At 44.3% G+C, this 24542-nt stretch overlaps 1 protein-coding gene across 1 annotated transcript in view; it reads left to right on the top strand.

Annotated features, from left to right (window-relative positions):
- LOC126183581 (uncharacterized) overlaps window positions 1-24542 on the top strand; it is a 351390-nt gene that overhangs the window by 319748 nt on the left and 7100 nt on the right. The window contains exons 2-3 of the mRNA XM_049925678.1: window positions 11669-11738; window positions 21046-21181. Coding sequence (XP_049781635.1) covers window positions 11675-11738; window positions 21046-21181 — 200 coding nt within the window. The 5' untranslated portion in view covers window positions 11669-11674. The remainder of the gene's footprint in view (window positions 1-11668; window positions 11739-21045; window positions 21182-24542) is intronic.

Below are 24542 nucleotides of genomic sequence, written 5' to 3' on the forward strand. Positions count from 1 at the left end.
TAAATACTTATCAGCGTTTTTAGAACCGCCGTTACAATTTTTATAAGAAACCAATAAACCGCTATAGCTGTATCAGTTAGAAATCGAACTGCGACCTAATTTTAGATTATATCATGAGCAAAAGGCAAGACCGAGGTTAACTCAACTGAAAGAAAACATCAGAGTTGAAGTTTTTAAACAAGTCTGTAGAGATGCAATTTAAGAGAGATAGAAACAATGGATCAGTAGAGTACTACCTACAGATTTAAGGTAGGCTGTGGGCACTGCTACAGCAATTACTCTGCACAATTTTGAAGCTTCTTTGCATTTCTTTAGTGGCTTCAAAGTAGAATTTAACAAGAAGTATTTTTAGCAATCTGACGGGATCGCTATTCGCTGTCCTTTGCCTCTCCTTGTCACCAACCTTTTCATGGAAGATTTTGAGCAGCGTGCATTCGACTCAGCAATTTTAAAACCAACAGTATTTTGGCGATACTTTTAAGGTTTGTCCTCATGGTTGAGATAGTCTCCGAGAGTTCCTCCCGCGTCTTAATTTCACACACGAAAAAATACAGTGAAGACGAAGAAAGAATAGTGTTTGCTGTTTTTTGACGTCATAATGCGACGTAAGAGCGATGGCGCATTTGGACATTCAGTATTTCGAAAGCCCACTTATATAGGCCAAGCAGCCAAATGAAAACGAAACAGAAATGATAAAGTAAGTAAACTGTATATTATTTCAGAAGTAATTGCTGTAACTGCCAATTCATTTATCCCACTATGGGACAAATGGTTAATACCGTCATGGAATGGCACAAATGGCTCTGAGCACCATGGGACTTATCATCTGAGGTCATCCGTCCCCTAGAACTTAGAACTACTTAAACCTAACTAACCTAAGGACTTCACACACATTCATGCCCGAGGCAGGATTCGAACCTGCGACCGTAGCAGTCACGCGGTTCCCGACTGAAGCGCCTACAACCGCTCGGCCACCGCGGCCGCCACCTTCATGGGAAAAGTGTTCGTGGTTGTCTAGGGAAATAAGACTGTACCCAGTCTTGCACCTCTTCCTTCGAAGCAAATACGTACTCCAGAAATATAGAAATCGCATGGGGAGAGATTGGAACAGTATGGACGATGTGTGAGCGATACTTCTCCAGCGTTCTCGAAACGAACACCCACAAAGAATTGGGAGGAGGTCCCATTCCTCCAATGTTTTGGAGAGGCACACCAGTGTTTCCCTTGATATCGTGGTGTGCAGAGCCATTGGGTATAGGTTCAGTGATTGGGTGAATGTTGAGGCACAACAGAACGTCACGAACATCCTTCGTCCTCATGTGCTATCTTTCGTGTGACAATCATTTTTCAACAGGATAATGCTCGTCAACACATGGTGCGTGTTTCTATGAACTGTCTGCGTCGGATTGAGGTAACCGCGTGGCCAGCAAGAATTCCAGATCTGTCTCCAATAGAACACATCTCGGATGCCAGCTCATTCCCAGTGGCAGAATCTTGTACACTACTGGCCATTAAAATTGCTACACCACGAAGATGACCTGCTACAGACACGAAATTTAACCGACACGAAGAAGATGCTGTGATATGCAAATGATTAACTTTTCAGAGCATTCACACAAGGGTGGCGCCGGTGGCGACACCTACAACGTGCTCACATGAGGAAAGGTTGCAAACGATTTCTCATAGACAAACAGCAGTTGACCGGCGTTGCCTGGTGAAACGTTGTTGTGATGCCTCGTGTAAGGAGGAGAAATGCGTACCATCACGTTTCCGACTTTGATAAAGGTCGGATTGTAGCCTATCGTGATTGCGGTTTATCGTATCGCGACATTGCTGCTCGCGTTGGTCGAAATCCAATGACTGTAAGCAGAATATGGAATCGGTGGGTTCAGGAGGATAATACGGAACGCCGTGCCGGATCTCAGTGGCCTCGTATCACTAGCAGTCGCGATGATAGGCATCTTTTATGCCCATGGCTGTAACGGATCGTGCAGCCACGTCTCGTTCCCTGAGTCAACAGATGGAGACGTTTGGAAGACAATAACCATCTGCAAGAACAGTTCGACGACATTTGCAGCAGCATGGACTATCAACTTGGAGACCATGGCTGCGGTTACCCTTGACGCTGCATCACAAACAGGAGCGCCTGCGATGGTGTACTCAACGACGAACCTGGGTGCACGAATGGCAAAACGTCATCTTTTCGGATGAATCCAGGTTCTGTTTACAGCATCATGATGGTCGCATCCGTGTTTGGTGACATCGCGGTGAACGCACATTGGAAGCGTGTATTCGTCATCGCCATATTGGCGTATCACCCGGCGCGATGGTATGGGGTGCCATTGCTTACACGTCTCGGTCACCTCTAGTTCGCATTGACGGCACTTTGAACAGTGGACGTTACATTTCAGATGTGTTACGACCCGTGGCTCTACCCTTCATTCGATCCCTGCGAAACCCTACATTTCAGCAGGATAATGCACGACCGCATGTTGCAGGTCCTGTACGAGCCTTTCTGGATACATAAAATGTTCGACTGCTGCCTTGGCCAGCACATTCTCCAGATCTCTCACCATTTGAAAACGTCTGGTCAATGGTGGCCGAGCAACTGCCTCGTCACAATAAGCCAGTCACTACTCTTGATGAACTGTGGTATCGTGTTGAAGCTGCATGGGCAGCTGTACCTGTACACGCCATCCAAGCTCTGTTTGACTCAATGCCCAGGCGTATCAAGGCCGTTATTATGGCCAGAAGTGGTTGTTCTGGGTACTGATTTCTCAAGATCTATGCACCCAAATTGCTTGAAAATTTAATCACATGTCAGTTCTAGTATAATATATGTGTCCAATGAATACCCGTTTATCATCTGCATTTCTTCTTGGTGTAGCAATTATAATGGCAAGTAGTGTATATTAAGGAGTAGTTACAACAGTTATGGGCCAACTTTCATCAGGATAGAATACAACTACTTTATGACACACTTTCCAATCGAATCAGTGCATGTATCAAGGCCAGAGGTGGTGCAACGTCATACTGATAAGTGGTCTCATACTGCCAAGTTCTATGTAAATTTGACTCGATTTTATAAGCCAATAACTAAAACCTCCCTCTGCAAAGATTGGATTTGAAATAAACATCAATAATACATAAATACTAATCCCAGACAACTAACCACTTTTACTCAGAAAACCGTCCGTAGAAGCTGTTGATGAATAGATCTACCTTGACTACAAAATTAAACTAGGGAAAAACAATCAAGATGCAGAAATTACTCACAGAATAGGACAGAGCATGGCAGCGTTCCAAAAACAAAGATTTATCCAGACCATCAAGGATGTCTCAGATAACTTGAAAGCTGAAATCTATAAAATGTATATGCACCTCCTACCATTTACAACTTACGTCTTGGAAACTATGACTCCGACTAAGGCAAGTGCTTGTAAACTAAAGCGCACACAACGAGCCATTGAACGACGTATGCCAGGAGTCGGCCACAGAGCTATGATTCGCTCGGAGGAAATTAGAAAGAGAACAAAGATAACAGATGTATTTGAGAGGATTGCAAGTCTGCAGTGTCATTGGGCTGGACACGTAGGCTCGACAAGATCGCAGTAGGAACACCTCTAGAACCCATTAGCCGGCCGCGGTGGTCTAGCGGTTCTGGCGCTGCAGTCCGGAACCGCGGGACTGCTGCGGTCGCAGGTTCGAATCCTGCCTCGGGCATGGGTGTGTGTGATGTCCTTAGGTTAGTTAGGTTTAAGTAGTTCTAAGTTCTAGGGGACTTATGACCTAAGATGTTGAGTCCCATAGTGCTCAGAGCCATTTGAACCATTTGAACACCTCTAAAACCCCAGGGGAGATGGCTTGATGTTGTGAAGCTCGTGGTAAGAACACGGTGGTACCAGGTGGCTCAGAATCGAAGGAGATGAAACCATGGAGAGGTTTGTTTCCGTCCATGGACTGAAATAGGCTGAATAATAATAATAATAATAAGAAGAAATAACACCATATACCTTCTCTGTAGTAGGTACACTTCTTCGCCAACGCAGGATGTTTAATAACGCTCAGATACCACTGACGTCCGTGTATACAAGGGCCCTACACGCACCCAAACATCAAGCATCCGTAATTATAATCACAGCTACTGAAATGACTGCAGTTCTATTTCGGAAACACACATTTATCCAGTGTATGTGATTCAGAGATAGCGAATACCAGTGCACTAGTCCCTTAATTTCTTAGCTGTGCTTCCACTATAGTTATGAAAAAAAGATCCCCCCACAGTCTCATAAGTACGTCATTTGGATCCAGCTTTGTGTGGCAGAATCCTCCGGCACATTGAAGCGTATGAAACGAAGACTCCAAAGTCGGCAGCGTTTAATGTACCACAGAGTGTTGATTCTGTGACACCGGAAATGTTATTATTAGGCCTTTACAACGTCGACCTAGAGTCTCCACAAAAGCTCCAGTATCCGGCATTAGCTGTGCGAAAAAGGTGCTGCGATGTATGCAACGGACTTGTCAACAGTGCTTACAGTTATCTCAGGAGCTGCAGCTCCTGGTAAGGATCAGAGCAGTTGGTTTCTATCCCAGATCCAACGCTATTACAGGGAGGGTTCTGACTCCTGGGAATATGGCGCGTCAAGACTGGAGCAAGAGCGAATTGAGAAAATAATCCTTCACAGTTTCAGTATTTTAAACATAGCTGCACAACAGCAACGGTTCCACGTAATAAAATTATAAACAGCCGACCAGTTGCAATGGATAAAGAAATCTTTACCTAGGTTTCAACAAAATTAATTTTGTCTTCTTCAGAAGGTCGCAATTTTACATTAGTATGGACTGATGTATCATCGTCATTTTTACAAATATCTGCATAGATCCATTTGTCCAAATTAAAATATAGCCCTGAAAATAGGGTTTGTCATGTAAATGTAAATTAGTACATGGATGTTGCAGAGCTCACAGTTTAATTTTGATTTAATTTGCAGAATAATTATCGTCAAACATCTGGAGGGAACCTTATACAGAAAAAAACCAGTTTGTTGACGTTGGGGCCGTGCGTGTGGAAACACTGTGTTGGAGGGGCATACAGAGCTTCAGACCCTACTGGTTGGGGAATTGCTGTTAAAATCAAGGTATAGTAGCCAGAGGTGAAGTTTTCAACCCGCTTCATGGACGATGATGCTTGTCAGGAACGGGCTATTATGATGGATGAGTTCCTCATTCGGAGTGACCAGCCAGGCCTTCATATCTGAATCTTACAAATGCACCAGAGAGGGAAATTGCAACCTGTTAGCTGCTATCAAGGATTCTTCTAAACCTTGGAACAGCTCTTCCTCAGGAATTAAACTGGCTGCCAGTAGGCCTCTTGAACCCGTTTACAGTTTTTATGTCACTTTTTGCAGTAGTATTTGACAATTATGGGTAGCCACATTCCCTATTAACTTCGTTCGATTTTTGTGTAAGGACTTTTTCTATTTTGTTCATTTTTGATATAGGACATCTTGTCGTACACCATCAGCTGCACTACAATAGCATTTATTTGCCAAACTGGTATTCGGGTATGCAGCCAGCCTATCATCAGTATCATCTGACTCAGAGGATAAATAAATGTACGCATATCGATGTCAGTAACACACACAACAATTTGTACGCATTAAAGTAGAAACGTAAGATTACTTCCATACTGTGCATGTCTACAACAAAAGACATACCTGTCAAGTATAAAATCTTCACAATGGCGTAAAATGATGTGGATCTAGAAAACATAGATATCCGTGAATATTCAAAATCTGATTAGAGCCCTGTTCATAACCATACCTATATTTTTCCGATAGATGTCATTTTTAACCATTAGACTTTCATGTATATAAAATGTTCTGTGCTATCGATGTCGATTGGGGTATATTTATTTGTTTACCCTGTGTATCAAACGCCACAGATGATGGGCTATAAGCCCCAATCGGTCTGGCAAATAAATACACTCCTGGAAATTGAAATAAGAACACCGTGAATTCATTGTCCCAGGAAGGGGAAACTTTATTGACACATTCCTGGGGTCAGATACATCACATGATCACACTGACAGAACCACAGGCACATAGACACAGGCAACAGAGCATGCACAATGTCGGCACTAGTACAGTGTATATCCACCTTTCGCAGCAATGCAGGCTGCTATTCTCCCATGGAGACGATCGTAGAGATGCTGGATGTAGTCCTGTGGAACGGCTTGCCATGCCATTTCCACCTGGCGCCTCAGTTGGACCAGCGTTCGTGCTGGACGTGCAGACCGCGTGAGACGACGCTTCATCCAGTCCCAAACATGCTCAATGGGGGACAGATCCGGAGATCTTGCTGGCCAGGGTAGTTGACTTACACCTTCTAGAGCACGTTGGGTGGCACGGGACACATGCGGACGTGCATTGTCCTGTTGGAACAGCAAGTTCCCTTGCCGGTCTAGGAATGGTAGAACGATGGGTTCGATGACGGTTTGGATGTACCGTGCACTATTCAGTGTCCCCTCGACGATCACCAGTGGTGTACGGCCAGTGTAGGAGACCGCTCCCCACACCATGATGGCGGGTGTTGGCCCTGTGTGCCTCGGTCGTATGCAGTCCTGATTGTGGCGCTCACCTGCACGGCGCCAAACACGCATACGACCATCATTGGCACCAAGGCAGAAGCGACTCTCATCGCTGAAGACGACACGACTCCATTCGTCCCTCCATTCACGCCTGTCGCGACACCACTGGAGGCGGGCTGCACGATGTTGGGGCGTGAGCGGAAGACGGCCTAACGGTGTGCGGGACCGTAGCCCAGCTTCATGGAGACGGTTGCGAATGGTCCTCGCCGATCCCCCAGGAGCAACAGTGTCCCTAATTTGCTGGGAAGTGGCGGTGCGGTCCCCTACGGCACTGTGTAGGATCCTACGGTCTTGCATCCGTGCGTCGCTGCGGTCCGGTCCCAGGTCGACGGGCACGTGCACCTTCCGCCGACCACTGGCGACAACATCGATGTACTGTGGAGACCTCACGCCCCACGTGTTGAGCAATTCGGCGGTACGTCCACCCGGCCTCCCGCATGCCCACTATACGCCCTCGCTCAAAGTCCGTCAACTGCACATACGGTTCACGTCCACGCTGTCGCGGCATGCTACCAGTGTTAAAGACTGCGATGGAGCTCCGTATGCCACGGCAAACTGGCTGACACTGACGGCGGCGGTGCACAAATGCTGCGCAGCTAGCGCCATTCGACGGCCAACACCGCGGTTCCTGGTGTGTCCGCTGTGCCGTGCGTGTGATCATTGCTTGTACAGCCCTCTCGCAGTGTCCGGAGCAAGTATGGTGGGTCTGACACACCGGTGTCAATGTGTTCTTTTTTCCATTTCCAGGAGTGTACTTTTGATGAGCAACTCGTGGTGTAAAACACGATGTCCTTCACCAAATACACGCAACCAGTGGATCACCTAAATATAAGATTGTCTATCTATCTTCAAATATAAACATTCATTTTCCTAACTTTTGTGATATCGTAGGCCAAATTTTCTTTTATTCGTCATACTTAGCTAGTGATCCTATCGGGACGGAGTTCGTGTAACCCGTTTGTCTGCGTCTAGAGTAGAGAACATCTTCAACTCTGAGATCGTTTACTAAATGCTGGAGCATCGTGGCTCTGAGGCAGGACCCCGGAATCAGCCCGGTATTTACCTAGTTGAATGTGAGAAATCATCTAAATACCACATCCACGTTAGCCGGCAGACCGACCCGCCGGACGGATTCGATCCCAGGCTGGCGCGCCTCCCAGAATCCTAGAAGAGACGCTTTAACAAGCTGGACTGTCCGGGTGGATTATCGTAAACCAAATGTGTTGTAAATATCCTTTACCTGGTTCGGCAGCCCCTCAGAAATCTCGTATAGGAAATACGCTCTCAACTGTCCGAATCTTGCGTAGTATGATGAAAGACACGATGATAGTGTATTGCTGTTTAAGCACGGGACAGCCTAAAAGCGGATGGGTAATAAGGAGGGCGCAGCCCTGGGCGACTGCTTCAAAAGCCATCGTGGCGCTCGTTAAGGCCGCAGCCACAGACCCTCAGGCTGAGAAAACGAGCCACGGCCGCAGTTTACCTTGCTCCGCGCTTCCAGCCTCCCTCATCACAGAGCTAAAAATTCATCTGGTCCCCATGGTCCTTCTCCTTTAGTCCGTACAATGCTCATCATTAGTTTCGGAACTGTAGCTTGTTACCTTGAAACTTGAAATAGGCTGTTTAGTCACAAACACCGTGTTAATATATCGGTGTATAACGGTAATTACTGGTGCCGGGACTCTCGGCCGCTGAATCGGATGATGTCACAAAAGTTCTGTGCTGTTCTGACGAAGAACCTACTCGTCATCGTCAGGCGATGATGTCGACTGTTTTGCTTTAACGATATATCGAAGAGTGTTAACGACGCCATCCAAAGCCTTGCACGAGAATCTCGGCAATATTATTGCGTCCAGAAAACATTCAAAAGCACATGATAAGTAATAGTTGCCGCGTATGAGGGGTAATCTGCCGGTGTTTTGTAATGAGAACATCCCTTAACAGGTCGTGCGGTAGCGTTCTCGCTTCCCGCGCCCGGGTTCCCGGGTTCGATTCCCGGAGGAGTCAGGGATTTTCTCTGCCTCGTGATGACTGGGTGTACGGTGATGTCCTTAGGTTAGTTAGGTTTCAGTAGTTCTAAGTTCTAGGGGACTGATGACCATAGATGTTAAGTTCCACAGTGCTCAGAGCCATTTGAACCATTTTAAGCCATCCCTTCACATTTCATCCAGGCGTAGGATTTGTTATGCACGTAGTACATGTTGTTGTTGTTGTTGTGGTCTTCAGTCCTGAGACTGGTTTGATGCAGCTCTCCATGCTACTCTATCCTGTGCAAGCTGCTTCATCTCCCTGTACGTACTGCAGCGTACATCCTTCTGAATCTGCTTAGTGTATTCATCTCTAGGTCTCCCTCTACGATTTTTACCCTCCACGCTGCCCTCAAATACTAAATTGGTGATCCCTTGATGCCTCAGAACATATCCTACCAACCGATCCCTTCTTCTAATCAAGTTGTGCCACAAACTCCTCTTCTCCCAATTCTATTCAATACCTCCTCATTAGTTATGTGATCTACCCATCTAATCTTCAGCATTCTTCTGTAGCACCACATTTCGAAAGCTTCTATTCTCTTCTTGTCCAAACTACATTTTTTTATTTTTGCCTTTTAATTTTTTATTTTTACCTTTCTTTCTTTCTACGACATTACTGCAGCAAATTGTTAGACTTATTGTCTTCTTTTGTGAATTTTAATTTCTCACATCATCTTTTGTAAGAAAGGCAGAGACTTTAATTTTTATCACGTATCGAGACGTGCAGCAAAAAGATGCATCCGTACACGGGTCACATGCCGCAGTAAATTTGAATAAGAGATTTTGATGGTCATTGACATCGCTGCGCCCGCCGTTCTCGACTATAAATGACCGCTGGGACGCGGGCGCAGAGAAACCAAATTCCGTATCGAGATGGAAGCTGCCTGCTGTTTACTGCGGGAGGCGCACCGGCAACAGATGGAGCTGCGCGCAGTACAAAACAATTCGCACTTGAACGCGGTGTCGGCGTGCTCGCAAACTGAGGGCAGGAACGCACACAACCCAAGTGTATGAGCACGGCAAACATACAGAGATGGTCAACCGCTGAGTGCAGGCGATAGCGTTCGTCGCAGCTAAACGACACTGATGACCCTCGATGGAGGGAAAAATGAGAGATGATGAGGTGCGAACGCGCGAGAAGACAAGGTATGGAAGTAATAACACCAGCAGTTCTCGACAGAATTTTTGGAGGGCTCGCTTGGATGTAAGGTGAACATCTGAACTGTTCCAAAGCAGTCCCCTCCAAATAAATTCCCAACTGGTTCAAAATGGTTCAAATGGCTCTGAGCACTATGGGACTCAACTGCTGTGGTCATAAGTCCCCTAGAACTTAGAACTACTTAAACCTAACTAACCTAAGGACAGCACACAACACCCAGCCATCACGAGGCAGAGAAAATCCCTGACCCCGCCGGGAATCGAACCCGGGAACCCGGGCGTGGGAAGCGAGAACGCTACCGCACGACCACGAGATGCGGGCTCCCAACTGGGAAGCATAAATAATCGAAGAACATCATTGTCGAGCTGTCGATAACACCGTCTTGCTCAATAACAGAAAGAAATGAAACGTGAAAAAGAAAACGGCGCAGTAAGTGTCATTCATCGTCGAGCGGTTTGGGGTAGCTTATCAGTATGTGCGGTACATTGTGTGCACAGTTTAAACTCTAAAGAACTGCGTGTGATTCGAAGAGACGTCGAGCTCAGATCAACTCGCACTCCGTTTGAACGTAGTTTCGGTGGTGGACAGTTCTTGACTAAGAAAATTAACGTAGATAAGCAGGATTTTGATCATTTTTGACCGGCCGGTGTGGCTGAGTGGTTCCAGGCTCTTCAGTCTGGAACCGCGCGACCGCTACGGCTGCACGTTCGAATCCTGCCACCGGCATGGATGTGTGTGTTGTCCTTAATTAGTTAGGTTTAAGTAGTTCTAAGTTCTAGGAGACTGGTGATCTCAGATGTCAAGAGTTATAGTGCTCAGAGCCATTTTTGATCATTTTTGTGGACAGTGTCAGATTTTGTCAAATGTGCATAACAGTCAGTAACCATCAAGATCACATGGGGGCTTTAGCCAATGCAAGTGCAATAGTATTTAAATTGTTAGATAGATTTTTTTCAATAGACAAACGAACATTTAGCTTTGTTACCACTTGAGAGAATTTCCTGTCCACTACGAGGAACTGCTGACCAGCTCTTCCCACATAAAGACAAATTCCTTGAGAAATGAGGACAGAACAAGTTAAATGCGAGTAACTACTCTTTCGGTCCCCTAGACATATTAACTCCGAGCTAATGATTCAAAGTCCTAATCCTGTAAAGTAGTTAGAGGTAAAGTAGGAGCAGAAAAATTAAAAATAAATAAAGAAAGAGAGGTACATCACCAGTACTCCCTCCAAGCCAACTCGCTAGGTCGTTCCCATCATTTCGATATCTTTGTACATCTTTATTGAGGTTGTCTGCGGATCTCACTGATGAAATTTGAGAAACTTTTTTTTTTATCCTTTCAGTTAAGTGCATGACAAGTTCGTAAGGCTGTGAGAATATATAACAACGACTTTACATGATTGGTAGCTTGACAACAATGATCGTGCAACTCTTTCGAGCATGACATAATTCTGTTTCACGTCGATAGAAAGATCGATTCGTTCAGTCAGGTCAGCTTTGGTGTTAAGTGGAATAAAGTACACCACGCCCTCGACATTCCCTCCAAAGGAAAAAGTCAAGAGTAGTTAAATCCGATTCTGACTCTCTGTACAATTAATGTCATATATCTATATCTTGAAAGCGTACCTGTAATGGTGATCCTGAGTCAGGAGAATTACTCTTAGCATTTATCTAAAACACTAAGAATTCTCAGCACACCGTGCTACCTTAACTGGGATTCTCCCTGGAGACTGCAGTAACTAGCAACAAAGTTTTTACAAAGTCATAATGCTAGCTGTATGGCTGCCCTGCTGTGTGGAGTTACTAACAATGGAACGTCGTGTTGCAGATTGCGATGAAGCTGGGCGTCGCCGTGCTGCTGGTCGCTGCTGGCGTCGCCGCCACACTCCATGCTACAGGTACGTCTAGTGTCACACATGTCAACTGACATTTGTTGCGGATACAGGAGGTGGACATAAAAATGGAAACACCAAAAACACAATTTATACGATATGGGAAAATCATTGGTATAAAAACAGCTTCCAGTCGTCTCGGGAAGGATAAATACCGGTCATGTATAGTTTCGCCGGCCGCTGTGACCGAGCGATTCTAAACGCTTCAGTCCGGAACCGCGCTGCTGCTAGGGTCGCAGGTTCGAATCCTGTCTCGGGCATCGATGTGTGCGATGTCCTTACGTTAGTTAGGTTTAAGTAGTTCTAAGTCCAAGGGACTTAGATGTTATGTCCCATAGTGCTTAGAGCCATTTGAACCATTTGTATGGTTTCCAAAGCAATCTTTTCTTTTCTCTATTCTTCATGCAAAGTAGTGGCCAATTCAGCTAACGATGATGGAGGTAGAAGCGATCACGCACACTTCTCTCGTAAGCAGACCACAAATGCTCGCTGTGTGAAAAGGGATCCAGTCGTCTTGGAACACAGCATCATCATTGGCGAAGAAACATTGTGCGATGAGATGGACGTGATCAACCAAAATGGTCACAAAACCCTTGACAGTAATGCGACCTTGCACAGTAACTATGGGGCTCATGGAATACCACGGTATAGCTGAGCAACGAAACACCACCTTGTTTTACGTTTGGGGCGTAAACTCGGCCAGAATTTGGAATCAGTGTGGAACAAGACTCATCCGACCAAATGACTTTCTTCCATTGCACCACAGTCCACGTTTCATGGCTTTGGAGCCACGTTTTCCTGCTATTAGCATTTGCATCACTGATGAATGGTTTTGAAATACCGTCCTGCAATTCCCCGCTTCGGAGCTCCCTTCACATTGTTTGGTGCTGACAGGTTTCGCGAGTGCGAAACTGAGGTGACTTTTACAGCTGTCGTCCTCTTATTTTTGGTCGCAATCATCTTCAATGATCTCTGTCACGATCAATCTACACACACTTCTGTCAGCGTTGTGACTTTGAGGATGAAGGTTTTTTTTTTTTTTTTTTTTTTTTTTTTTTTTTTTTTTTTTTTTTTTTTTACGCAGTATAAATCTTCATACGGTGCCTCTTGAAACCCCAAACATTTTGGCTCCCTTGTTTACGGAAGCGCTCACCATACAAGCACCAACAATTTTCGCACGTTCGAATTCACTCCACTCCGACATAATGCACTCACAATTTACACAGAACATTGTTGTGACCACGACTGATGCTTGCAACATATTGAGAACATTGTACAGGCGCCGTTCGTGGTCAAATACAACAGCACTATATATGGGCTTGGATAGCATATGCATTTATGTTCAAGCAAGCGTTTCTCGCGATGTTTCCTTATTTTTATCCAACCACTATATGTAAAAGTGCTGTTCTAAAGTTGGACAGACTTCTTATATGTACACCACGCTTGAAAGATAACTATATGACCTACCTAGCACTGCAGAATGCCAACTTCTGGAGCTTACGATACTGCAGTTCGTCATTTCGAATGTTGAGGATGGAAGGAGTTTTTCATCACCACTATTTGAATAGCTAGGAGATGAGATGTGGAGGAATACGGTTCCTGATCATCAGACTGAACGCCGATTTCCAGTATTCCGTTCTATGTTTAATGCGCTTCTAGATTATGTTGTACCGGTGTGACGGGGAATTCATAAACACAATATTCACTATAGAGCGCTTCTTTGAAAGCTCTTGTCAACCGTATAAACGTAAATATGACGTTTTCGTGATGCAAAACGTAAAAGCCCTCAACTACTGGCCAGTATAAATATGTTATGTAACACGAAAACACAACTTTTACACTGTTCCGCACTACTGTAAGTGATTACGAGTGGATCACACAGGCGGAAGCATGCAATCAAGACTCTCTTCCGACAACTTTGAATCTTGTCAGAGATTCTTTAATGGCTTAGAACGTATTGTAGCTTTCAGGTCATCCTATGGTCTCATTGAAAGGGAAGGTAGCTCACAGGCTCTTCGGAAGTGTTTTACACGACAACGTTCCATTCAGGAGGATGATATTTTTCCCAGCAGCAGTCTTCTACTTCCTTGCCTGTTCTTGTTTCTCCACGGGCTCGGCATTATGTGGGCTGTGACAATGTTAATGGCAGTGGCTGGCCGGATGCCCTTCTGAAGCTATCACTCTCCCCAGGACGAAATCTGTGCTCCCTCTGACTGCGTTTAGAAGAAAACTTGTGATTAAGTATCTGAATGTTTACGAAATTTTTGCGTGGCGTGTATCTCATGCGGGAAGTGGGTACCAGTTCGGTATTTCTACATCTACATCTACATCGATACTCCGCAGTCCACCTTACGGCGCTTGGCGGAGGGTACCCCGTAACAGTACTAGACTTTTTCTTTCCTATTCCTCTCGCAAACAGTATGAGGAAAAACGACTGTCTATATGCCTCCGTATGAGCCCTAATTTCTCGTATCTTATCTTCGTGGTCATTACGGTCAACGTATGTTGCAGGCAACAGAATCGCTCTACAGTCAGCTTCAAATTCTGGTTCTCAATAGCGTTCCTCGAAAAGAACGTTGCCTTCCCTCCAGGGATTCTCATTTGAGTTCTCGAAGCGTCTCCGTTAACACTTGCGTATTGTTCGAATCTACCAGTAACAAATCTAGCAACCCGCCTCTGAATTTCTTCGATGTCTTCCTTTAATCCGTTCTGGTACGGATCCTAAACACTCAAACAGTACTCAAGAATAGGTCGCACTAGCGTCCTGTATGCGGCCTCCTTTCCAAGTGAACCACCCTTACCTAAACTGTCCCAGTAAACCGAAGTCGTCCATTCGCCTTTCCTACTGTAACCCTCAAATGCTCGTTCCATTTCGTATGGGTTTGCAACGTTACGCCCAAATATTTAAAGGACGTGACTGTGTCAGGCAGGACCATACTAATGCTGTATCTGAACATTAAGGGGTTTGTTTTTCTTACTCATCAGCATTAAATTATATTTTTCTACATTTAAAGCTAGCTGTTATTCCTCACATCGGCTAGAAATTTTATCTGAATCTTCTTGTACCGTTCCACAGTCACTCAATGTCGACACTTTACCGTACACCACGGCATCATTAGCAAATAACCGAAGATTGCAGCCCACCCTGTCCGCCAAATCATTTATGCATATAGAGAATAATAGCGGACCTATCACACTTCCCTGGGGCACTCCTGACGATACCCTTGTCTCTGATGAACAGTTGCCGTCGAAGAGAACATACTGAGTTCTATAACTTTAGAAGTCTTCGAGCCACTCACATATGTGTGAACCTTTTCCACACGCTCTTACCTTCTTTAACAGCCTGCAATGGAGCGCCGTGTTAAATGCTTTCCAGAAAATTAGAAATATGGAATCTGCCTGTGGCCCTTCTTCCATAGTTCGCAATATATCATTTGAGAAAAGGGCAAGCTGAGTTTCGACGAGCGATGCTTTCTAAAACCTTGCTGATTCGCGGACATTAGCTTCTCGGTCTCAAGAAAATTTATTTCATTCGAACTGAGAATATGTTCAAATATTTTCCAGCAAATCGGTATATTGGCCTGCAATTTTGCGGGTCCATTCTTTTGCCCTTCTTACACACAGGAGTCACCTGCGCTTTTTTCCAGTCGCTTTGGACATTGCGCTGAGCGAGAGATTCACGATAAATGCGAGCTAAGTAAGGGGCCAATGCCGTAGAGTGCTCTTTCAAAAACCGAATTTGGTTTCCATCCGGACCTGGTGACTTTTTTTTTCAACTCTTTCAGTTGTTTCTGTACGTCAGGGATGCTTATTACTATGCAGTCCATACGGAAGTATACCATACTGCCCGATGGTCAAATGACAGTATGTTTGAACGGTTCTCCTGTGTGAATGATTTCTTGAACGTGAAATTTAAAACTTCGGCTTTCGTTTTGCTATCTTCAACTGCCACACCAGACTGGTCAACAAGTGACTGGATGGAAGCCTTAGAACCACTTAGCAACTTTACGTAGGACCAGAATTTTCTCGGGTTTTCTACCAGATCTTTTCCTAGGCCAATTACCTCGCTGGATGTGGGAAACCGCGTAAAAACTACTTACAGCCTCGTCGTAAGCGAATTTACGTCGCAAAACCAATATGCGGATACAGTCCAGAGCGAGTTCGCCTCCCCGAATCCCGGAAGTGGTGCGTTAACGCGCTCGGCTATCCAGGCTGATATCCTCAGAAGGAAATTATATCATGCAAAATGTTGTTGATGGTGATTGTGAACGAGTAAGGTTCGTTTAATCAGCATGAGAGTGAATGAACACATTTTCCATGAACTCTACAATCATCCTATTTTAGTATTGTTGAGCGTCTGTGTATGTAACTTACTGGAAAAAAGTGAGGGTCCACTATAATCCTCTAGCATGTGTTACGAAATTGGAACTGTTTCTTTATGAAGAACAGTATATAATATAAATGACTACCGTTCAGTATTTATCTGAACCGACAATGCATGGTGTGCAAAACGGCAGTGTTGAGTCGATATAATATTAGCGGGCTTTTCATACTACGTTGTCAAACTACTATAGCCTCACACCAATAGACACAGGACAGAAGTTTGACATCTGACAAGACATTTGGCGTAATCTGGTAATCAACAACTATGCACCTTCATCGGTCGTCTCAAACTGTTGGGATAAGATTTCTGCCACCAGCATTATTCGAAGTGTTGCGCTCGCTACGGAGCGTCAAATATTTACCAGCGATGTATCGACTCCTGCGGTCCGGCCTGGTAAGGCGTGTGTCTGGAAACCGCAAGGTCGTGGATCGAATCTGGCTCTGACGCTCGGTTTTTCGGTTCGCCTTTCACCTAGTCTTCACTTCTCAATGACGAGTAGATTCACCAAAAACGACGAGTGGTTCTATATGATTACTGGTGTAAGTTACGGACACACAATTCGCCGAAGTGGCGTCCAGTTGAAAGATTTGTACCAGGCCACTGAGACACACGGGATTATTACTATCGACTCTGGCCAATGAGCCGACTAAAATCATAACTACTAACATTTCATATCTCTAGCACAAAGGTAAAGTAAAACAAGAAATATTCACGGAGTGCGAATAATTTACATTAAAGTAATTCGGAAAAGCGTGTCCAATAGCGATTTCTTCATATAGAGTGATGTTAAGAAATTACGTGAAGAATGAGAAGACATCAAAATGGGAAAACATTTCCACTTGGGTTAGAACTACAGCAAAGATCGTCAATTTAACTCATTCTTGAGGAATAATCAGCTAAAAGTTTGTATCATACAAATATTAGCGTATAAATCCATATATATGATAAAAATATATGTGTCTTTGTTCCACATCTCATCCTGAATCACTGGATGGATTTCAACCAAACTTCGTGCACATATCACTTACTGTCCGGAAAGAATCGATAGCCGGCCGGGGTGGCCGAGCAGTTCTAGGCGCTACAGTTTGGAACCGCGCGACCGATACGGTCGCAGGTTCGAATCCTGCCTCGGGCATGGATGTGTGTGATGTTCTTAGGTTAGTTAGGTTTAAGTCGTTCTAAGTTGTAGGGGACTGATGACCACAGAAGTTAAGTCCCATAGTAATAATAATATAAAAAAAAGAAAAAAAAGAATCGATATGAGGGTAAGAACCATCCACCTATCAAAGGGATGGGGGTAGAGGTGAAAAATAAGTAGCTAACGACGCGTGAATACCCAGACTTCATTCATCCAGTACTTGAGAATGAGAGCAATTAGTGACCTGCTACAGACTTAACACATAATTTCAAACCTTTACGATACATTTTCTCGCTGACAACCCCCACAGAATCATGAAAGGGGAAAAGTTTATCGTTTACTCCCTTTTCGCTGTTCATGTAGTAAAACCTCCGCATCAAACATGTCGTTTTAATTTTTTCCTTTTTCTACTAATAATTTCATTCGTCACTCATTTCGCCGACAGCACTCACATATGCCGCTGAGTTTACCTAGAAACGTTTATCGTTGTACGACTCATACTTCAGGAGATATGATTTTATAAACATTCAGCTGTGTGGAGTCATCGGCCTTGCCACAGTGGTAACGCTGTTTCCCGTCAGATCACCGAAGTTAAGCGCTGGACTAGCACTTGGATGGGTGACCATCCAGTCTGCCGAGCGCTTTTGGCAAGCGGGGTGCACTCAGCCTTTGTGAGGCAAACTGAGGAGCTACTTGACTGAGAAGTAGCGACTCCGATCTCGGAAACTGACATACGGCCGGGAGAGCAGTGTGCTGACCACATGCCCCTCCATAACCGCATCCAGTGACGCCTATGGGCTGAGGATGACACGGCGGCCGGTCGGTACTGTTGGGCCTTCATGGCCTGTTCGCGACGAGATTAGATTAGATTAGAGCTGTGTGGAAACGAAAATTCAGGACGAAATTTGCTAGAAATACAGGTGAAATACGTATACAAATACGTATGCGATATGTTAAATATGTGTGAAACGTCCGTATGAAGGCATCTACATCTACATCATACTCTGCAAGCCACCTAATGGCAAAGCCAGGGATAGGAAACTCCTCTTAAACCAAATTTGGTAGACATAATACTTACTTTCTGGAAAGAAATACTGTTGGGATAAGAAGCAGCCAACTCCAATTTGGCATGGGGTGATAACATGGAGAGGGAATGAGCCGAGGAAGAAATGGACAGAGAGAGAAAATAAAGGATATCAGCACAGGTATAGGGAAATAGGAGATCGACTAAGAGTTGAGGGAGGGGTGGAATGGACAGAGAAAGAGAAGAGGAGGAGATGAACAGAGAGAGGGGGAAGGAGATACGCTGAGAGAGAGAGGGAGAGAAGAGGCGAGGAGAAGATAGAGGGGTCAGGAGGATATGGGTTTAGAGGGGGGAGGAGGAGACGGATAGAGGGTGTAGCAGATGGACAGAGAGGGTGGGGAGGAGCAGATGGTCTGAGAGAGGGGGCAGTACGTGATGGACAGGTGGGCAAGACTAGATGGAGAATGAGTGTGGTGGGGGTGGAGGAAGTGGACAAAGAGAAGGAGGAGAGGGAGATGGATAGAGGGGTGGTAAAGGAGAGAGCAAACGGACAAGGAGAGGAAGAAGGAGAGGATAGACTAACAGAATTGGGATACGTATACATCTGGACAACGCTGGGTGCTCAGCTAGTGATTTTAGAAATATGGTATCATACAGTAACGTAACACTGCTCCATAGCATCTTGTACAGCGACAGTGTTTTACTTACCCTGTAATGAAGCAAAGAACCCTCTGAGAATTTTGATTTTTAGTACGTTGGAGGCAATATTGAGAGCTGTGAGAATTTTTGCACAAAGTTTGATAATATTAAAAACAGCGATTTCTCATAAAGCAGGTTCTACCAAAAATCTCTTAAATATTTTAGAAATAATTTGTGTTTGATAATCATTATTTGAGTCACTGTGTGCAATGGTATTTCATTTTTGTGGAATAAAATTTTGTAAATGGTTTTCCGTTTCCAGACAGTAAACCTAAATATTCCGTAATGCATTTTTGCAGGTTTGCATAATTTGGTAAGTCATATACATTGCGCGAATTATACTTTTTGAATTAGCATATGGGATCTTTCACAAAGACTATACTTTGATTTTCTTGAATGACTAATTAGACCAGCATAATGCATGCTGTTAGGTACGCTTCATTACAGTATACTTTTAACGAGTATTTTAACATGCTAAATTCCAAACATTTTTACCTTCTTCATATTTTAATCGTTAGCTTAATTACCTGCAGTTTGCTTTATTCACTGTCATTTCTTGCTGGATGATCTTTTTATCATTATCGTTGTCCTCTTCCCCTATTCTCGCCTTCAAGGTGAAGGTTCGCATGGATTCCATTCAGGATCGTGGGACAAACTGATAATCGACTGTAAAGGGCAAACAGCTATATTGTGCAAATACGCTTCACGGGTTTGCCGCCGGATCGTAATGTGTAACTCGCACAATATTTCATCGATGCAACTGCTCGACATCAACAGGTGGTGGTAGCTGCTGCTGTCACTGCTGCAAGGGCCATTCAAGACTGATTGCTCACTAATAGCTCATAACTAAACGCACACAAACAGTTGATACACTAAAACAATAAACTAAAAGTGACTCTGTTCTAAGACCAATGGTACATTTCACTTTCCCTTTCAGTCTTGGGTTAATGTGATGCTATGGCTACAGCAAGGACATTGACCGCAGAACTTAAATAATGAAAATTCAAGGATACGCAAGTGTATGTTTCGTGTGTTCTCCGGAAAGGTGGTTAACACAAGTTGTAGTGTTTTACATCATACTAGAGGAGAAAAATTACAAATTTGGTCGCAGTTCAGTCTGAGGCCCTTTCCCTTTAAGTATATTTCAGTCGAGTTTATTTTTCTTTGTAGCAACGGTATTTGACGCAGCCATCTATGGGTAACAGTGATAGACGTAGAATTGCATTTATTATGCCGTATTTGTTTCCTAACAGTATACTCGATATGGAATAAGAAAATATTTCGGCCTTCACCTGAAAACGGTTCAAATGGCTCTGAGCACTATGGGACTAAACATCTGTGGTCATCAGTCCCCTAGAACTTAGAACTACTTAAACCTAACTAACCTAAGGAGATCACACACATCCATGCCCGAAGCAGGATTCGAACCTGCGACCGTAGCAGTCGTGCGGTTCCGGACTGAGCGCCTAGAACCGCTAGACCACCGCGGCCGGCCTTCACCTAAAAGTAAACCTGAAGTCTGTACATCTAATGTTGCGAATACACCGTTTAGTATTTTGTAAACACCCCACTCCGCAGCCGACGGTGATGTTACAAGACGTGTTGTGACCAGTATTTGGCTTTAAAGTACAAATGAAGCGGTAACGTGCAGTTCTCGATCTCCCAACTGTTCTCCTTACCCTGTGTTAACTGTTAAATCAATTGTCAGTTTCTCGTGGAGTGTGGGAATGTGACGCTACTGATCGCGTTCAGTTTGTTGAATGCAGACATTTAGTATGATGACGCTGTGGGGTCACTCTAAATGAACGGCCCACCCATGCGCTCATAATTTTTCCCTGCCACTTTCTTTATCGTCTTAATAATCCGTAACGGCACTATCACGACACTGCAATACGCAAACTTTTCTCATTTTCCATTCTCTCTTGTCAGCTAACGGAATCTGTGTTAATGCAGTGTTTAAAACTATTATGGAACTTAGTTACATAATTAATTTCAATACATATATTAATGTTGCAGCTTATTCAGATGACAGAAGGTGTCTAAAATGGCGTTTTTGTTTTTTTGACAGGTGGCGAGCCTGTGGCTGGCGGTGTGCAGTATCAAGGACCTGCGCGTCTCAAGAGAGACCCTCTCGGCTTCAACGCCAGAGGTTTCCATGACGATATTTTTGGACAAGAGTTCGGCGTTTTCCATACAGTGAAGAGGTAAACGATTACCTGTTTAAAGAGTAATTATTTTCAGTGGTGCGTCGCTTTATCAATAACGTTTTCAAGTGATACTTGAAGTTTTTCACTGTATTTTTCAAAGTAATGAAATTTGCATTATTCATGTAAACAGAATTATTGACCTAATCTAGGTTTCACTATAGGAAACACCCTCTTTATTATCTCTAAGCCTGTCACGTTTTCTTTACAGAACATGGTCGAATTGATCCAGTATAGGAAACACCCTCTTTATTATCTCTAAGCCTGTCACGTTTTCGTTACAGAACATGGTCGAAGTCTTCCGATGGTTACCGTTCGATATTGGTATATCAGCCATGAAACACGATTGGGCCCTTTTCTTGCTACTACTCCAACATTCAGTCGTCGAAAGTAGCTTCCACTAAGATTAGCACAATGAATCTGTGCAGTCTTCCTGAAGAAAGGCCAGTAACATCTGCCGTTTGGCACACAGGCATATTTCCATTACATACAGAAAATCTTGCAGCAATGCAGCCAGATATTTTGGCAAGCAACTCCCTCTCCCCCATTCTCGCGGTACGAACTCCCTCTTTCGCGCGATTTCAACCTAGAGTGGGAGTGGCAGTCATGGGCCCTGTCAGATAAAAGTACAAATGAACAAAGAAAATACACATAGCATGCACACCACCCTCTGTTGACAACTAAAACCGGATATGATTACAGTCAAATATATTCTTGAGGCAACAGGTATCACGGGGCGGATAAGTGGTTGATACTCATTTCATGCCTCTATTATTTTCATCAACACAAAGCCGGATCCAACGCATGGTCAAAGCAAAATCCTCCCTCTCTCCCAGAAACGCAATCAGTTCTCTCATAAGACTGCCGGAATAATTTGAAGTAAATGCCCAACCTCTGTATTGGAGTAAGCTAAAGGATGGTAAATATTGAGGCAGTAGACGGCAATACAGGTTTGCTTATCTGTTGTTGACTTTAGGGAGCAAGTGCTTTTCGATGGTCTACGCTGCTGGTGATTAATTCGCTCATTCATTCATTCATCGTGTTCCGTGGATCCCATCAAGAAGGAAACCTTCAGGGAAGTGAAATAGATCTCGATATACGAGAGCGTGCTGAAAAGCAATGCCTCCTAACTTTTTTATGTGAAAACCCTTAAAGCTTTGTTTTATTCAGAACTTTATTCTCCATGTCAACATATTTATTTCTGAAAATAGTCACCGTAAAGGTAAACACATTTCTCCCAATGAGAACCCAGTTTGTTGACATCGTCACTGTAGAATGTTTGAGTCTGTTGACGGAGCCACACATTCACCTACAATTTGATAGTGATCAAGCGGGCAAGCGAAGTCCTCGAAGGTGTTGTTTAAGTTTTGGAAACAGATGAAAATTTGATGGGGCCAAGTTGGAACTGTGTGTAGGATGATAAATGACAGACGTCGGATTGTTGCAGATGTCACATTGTTCGTGTGTGGTCTGGCATTGTCATGCTGAAGTAGAGGGTGCTCCATGTGTGGACAAGCTCTTCGAATTCGAAACTCGATTACAGCACGTTGTTTCTCACGCACCGACGTAATTTACATTACACACCGCCATGTCACACGCTACAAACCGAAGTCCTCTATCGGCAGAGGAGTGCAAATATGTAGACATGAAGAATAAAGATGTAGAATGTTAATAACGTTTGCTTTATTTAAAAAAAGCTTTAAGAATTTTCACACACAAAATTCGGAGAGATTGCTCTTTAGCATGCACTCGTAGCACTCTAGAATTGATCACTGTAGGGTTTTGTATGAAGTTTCCATAACAGATTCACTGGTTTTTCCACGAAGTCACCCAACAAATATAACAAAGGAAGATTAGAGATCAACGTCCCTTCGACAAAGAGTTCGTTAGAAACAAAGCACAAGGCTCGCATTGTGGGAGGTCAGGGAAGGAGGTCTTTTTCAAGGGAATTATTCCGGAATTTTCCCCAAGTTGTATAGGGAAACAAGTACAACTTATATTTGGATGGCGAAAAGGGGTTCGCCGTCCTCCCGAATGTTAGTCGAGTGTCTTACCCACTGTGATGCCTCTTTCGGTAACAAATTAAAGTATCCCAATCACGGTGTCCACTTTCACATCAAGTTTCTTTTCCATTTCACAGCCGTGCGGAGTGGCCGTGCGGTTAGAGGCGCCATGTCACTGACTCCGCGGCCCCTCCCCCCGGAGGTTCGAGTCCTCCCTCCGACATGGGTGTGTGTGTTGTTCTTAGCATACGTTAGTTTAAATAGTGTGTAAGTCTAGGGACTGATGACCTCAGATGTTAAACCCCATAGTGCTCAGAGCCATTTGAACCATTTTTGGTACAGCTCGCCACTCTAAGTCTACACTAACAGTCCTCTTCAACTCCGAATAACTACTGCAATCTGCATTTGAACCTGCTTACCATATTCATCCCTTTTACTCTTCCTACACTTTTTACACTTCACACCACTCCATAACAAATTTAATGATCCCTTCATGCCTCAGGATGGGCCCCGTCAACCGACCCCTTCTTTTAGTCAAGTTTTACCACAATTTGCCTTTTTCCCCAATTCGATTCAATGCTCCTCATCAGTTTCTAGATCTATCCACCTAATCTTCAGCACTCTTCTGTGGCACCACATTCAAAAGCTTCTGTTCTCTTCCTGTGTGAACTGCTTATTGTCCACGTTACACTTCCGTAACAGGCTACGCTCCAGATGAGTACTTTCGGAAAAGACTTTCTAGGACTTATATTTATATTACATGTTAAAAAATTCATTTCCACCCCTCCCCCGCCCCAATGAACCATGGACCTTGCCGTCGGTGGGGTGTCTTGCATGACTCACCGATACAGATAGCCGTAAAGTAAGTACAACCACAACTGAGGGGTATCTGGTGAGAGGCCAAACAAACGTGTGGTTCCCGAAGAGAGACAGCAGCCTTTTCAGTAGTTGCAGCGGCATCAGTCTGGATGATTGACCGATTTAGCCTTATAACATCAACCAAAATGGCCTTGCTGTGCTGGTACTGCGAAAGGCTGAAAGTAAGGGGAAACTACAGTCGTAATTTTTCCTGAGGGCATGCAGCTCTACTGTACGGTTAAATGATGATGGCGTCCTCTCGAGTAAAATATTCCGGAGGTGAAATAGAACCCCACTCGGATCTCCGGGCGGAGACTATTCAGAAGGTTGTTGTCATCAGGAGAAATAAAGCTGGTATTCTACTGATCGGAGAGTGGAATTTTAGCTCCCCTAATCGGGCAGGTAGGTTATAAAATGTAAAAAGTGAAAGGGATAGATTCAAGTTAGGCATAGTGGGAATTAGTGAAGTTCGCTGGCAGGAGGAATAGGACTTCTGAGCA

Source organism: Schistocerca cancellata, chromosome 4 (assembly GCF_023864275.1).
Source record: "Schistocerca cancellata isolate TAMUIC-IGC-003103 chromosome 4, iqSchCanc2.1, whole genome shotgun sequence".
Classification (NCBI taxonomy): domain Eukaryota; kingdom Metazoa; phylum Arthropoda; class Insecta; order Orthoptera; family Acrididae; genus Schistocerca; species Schistocerca cancellata.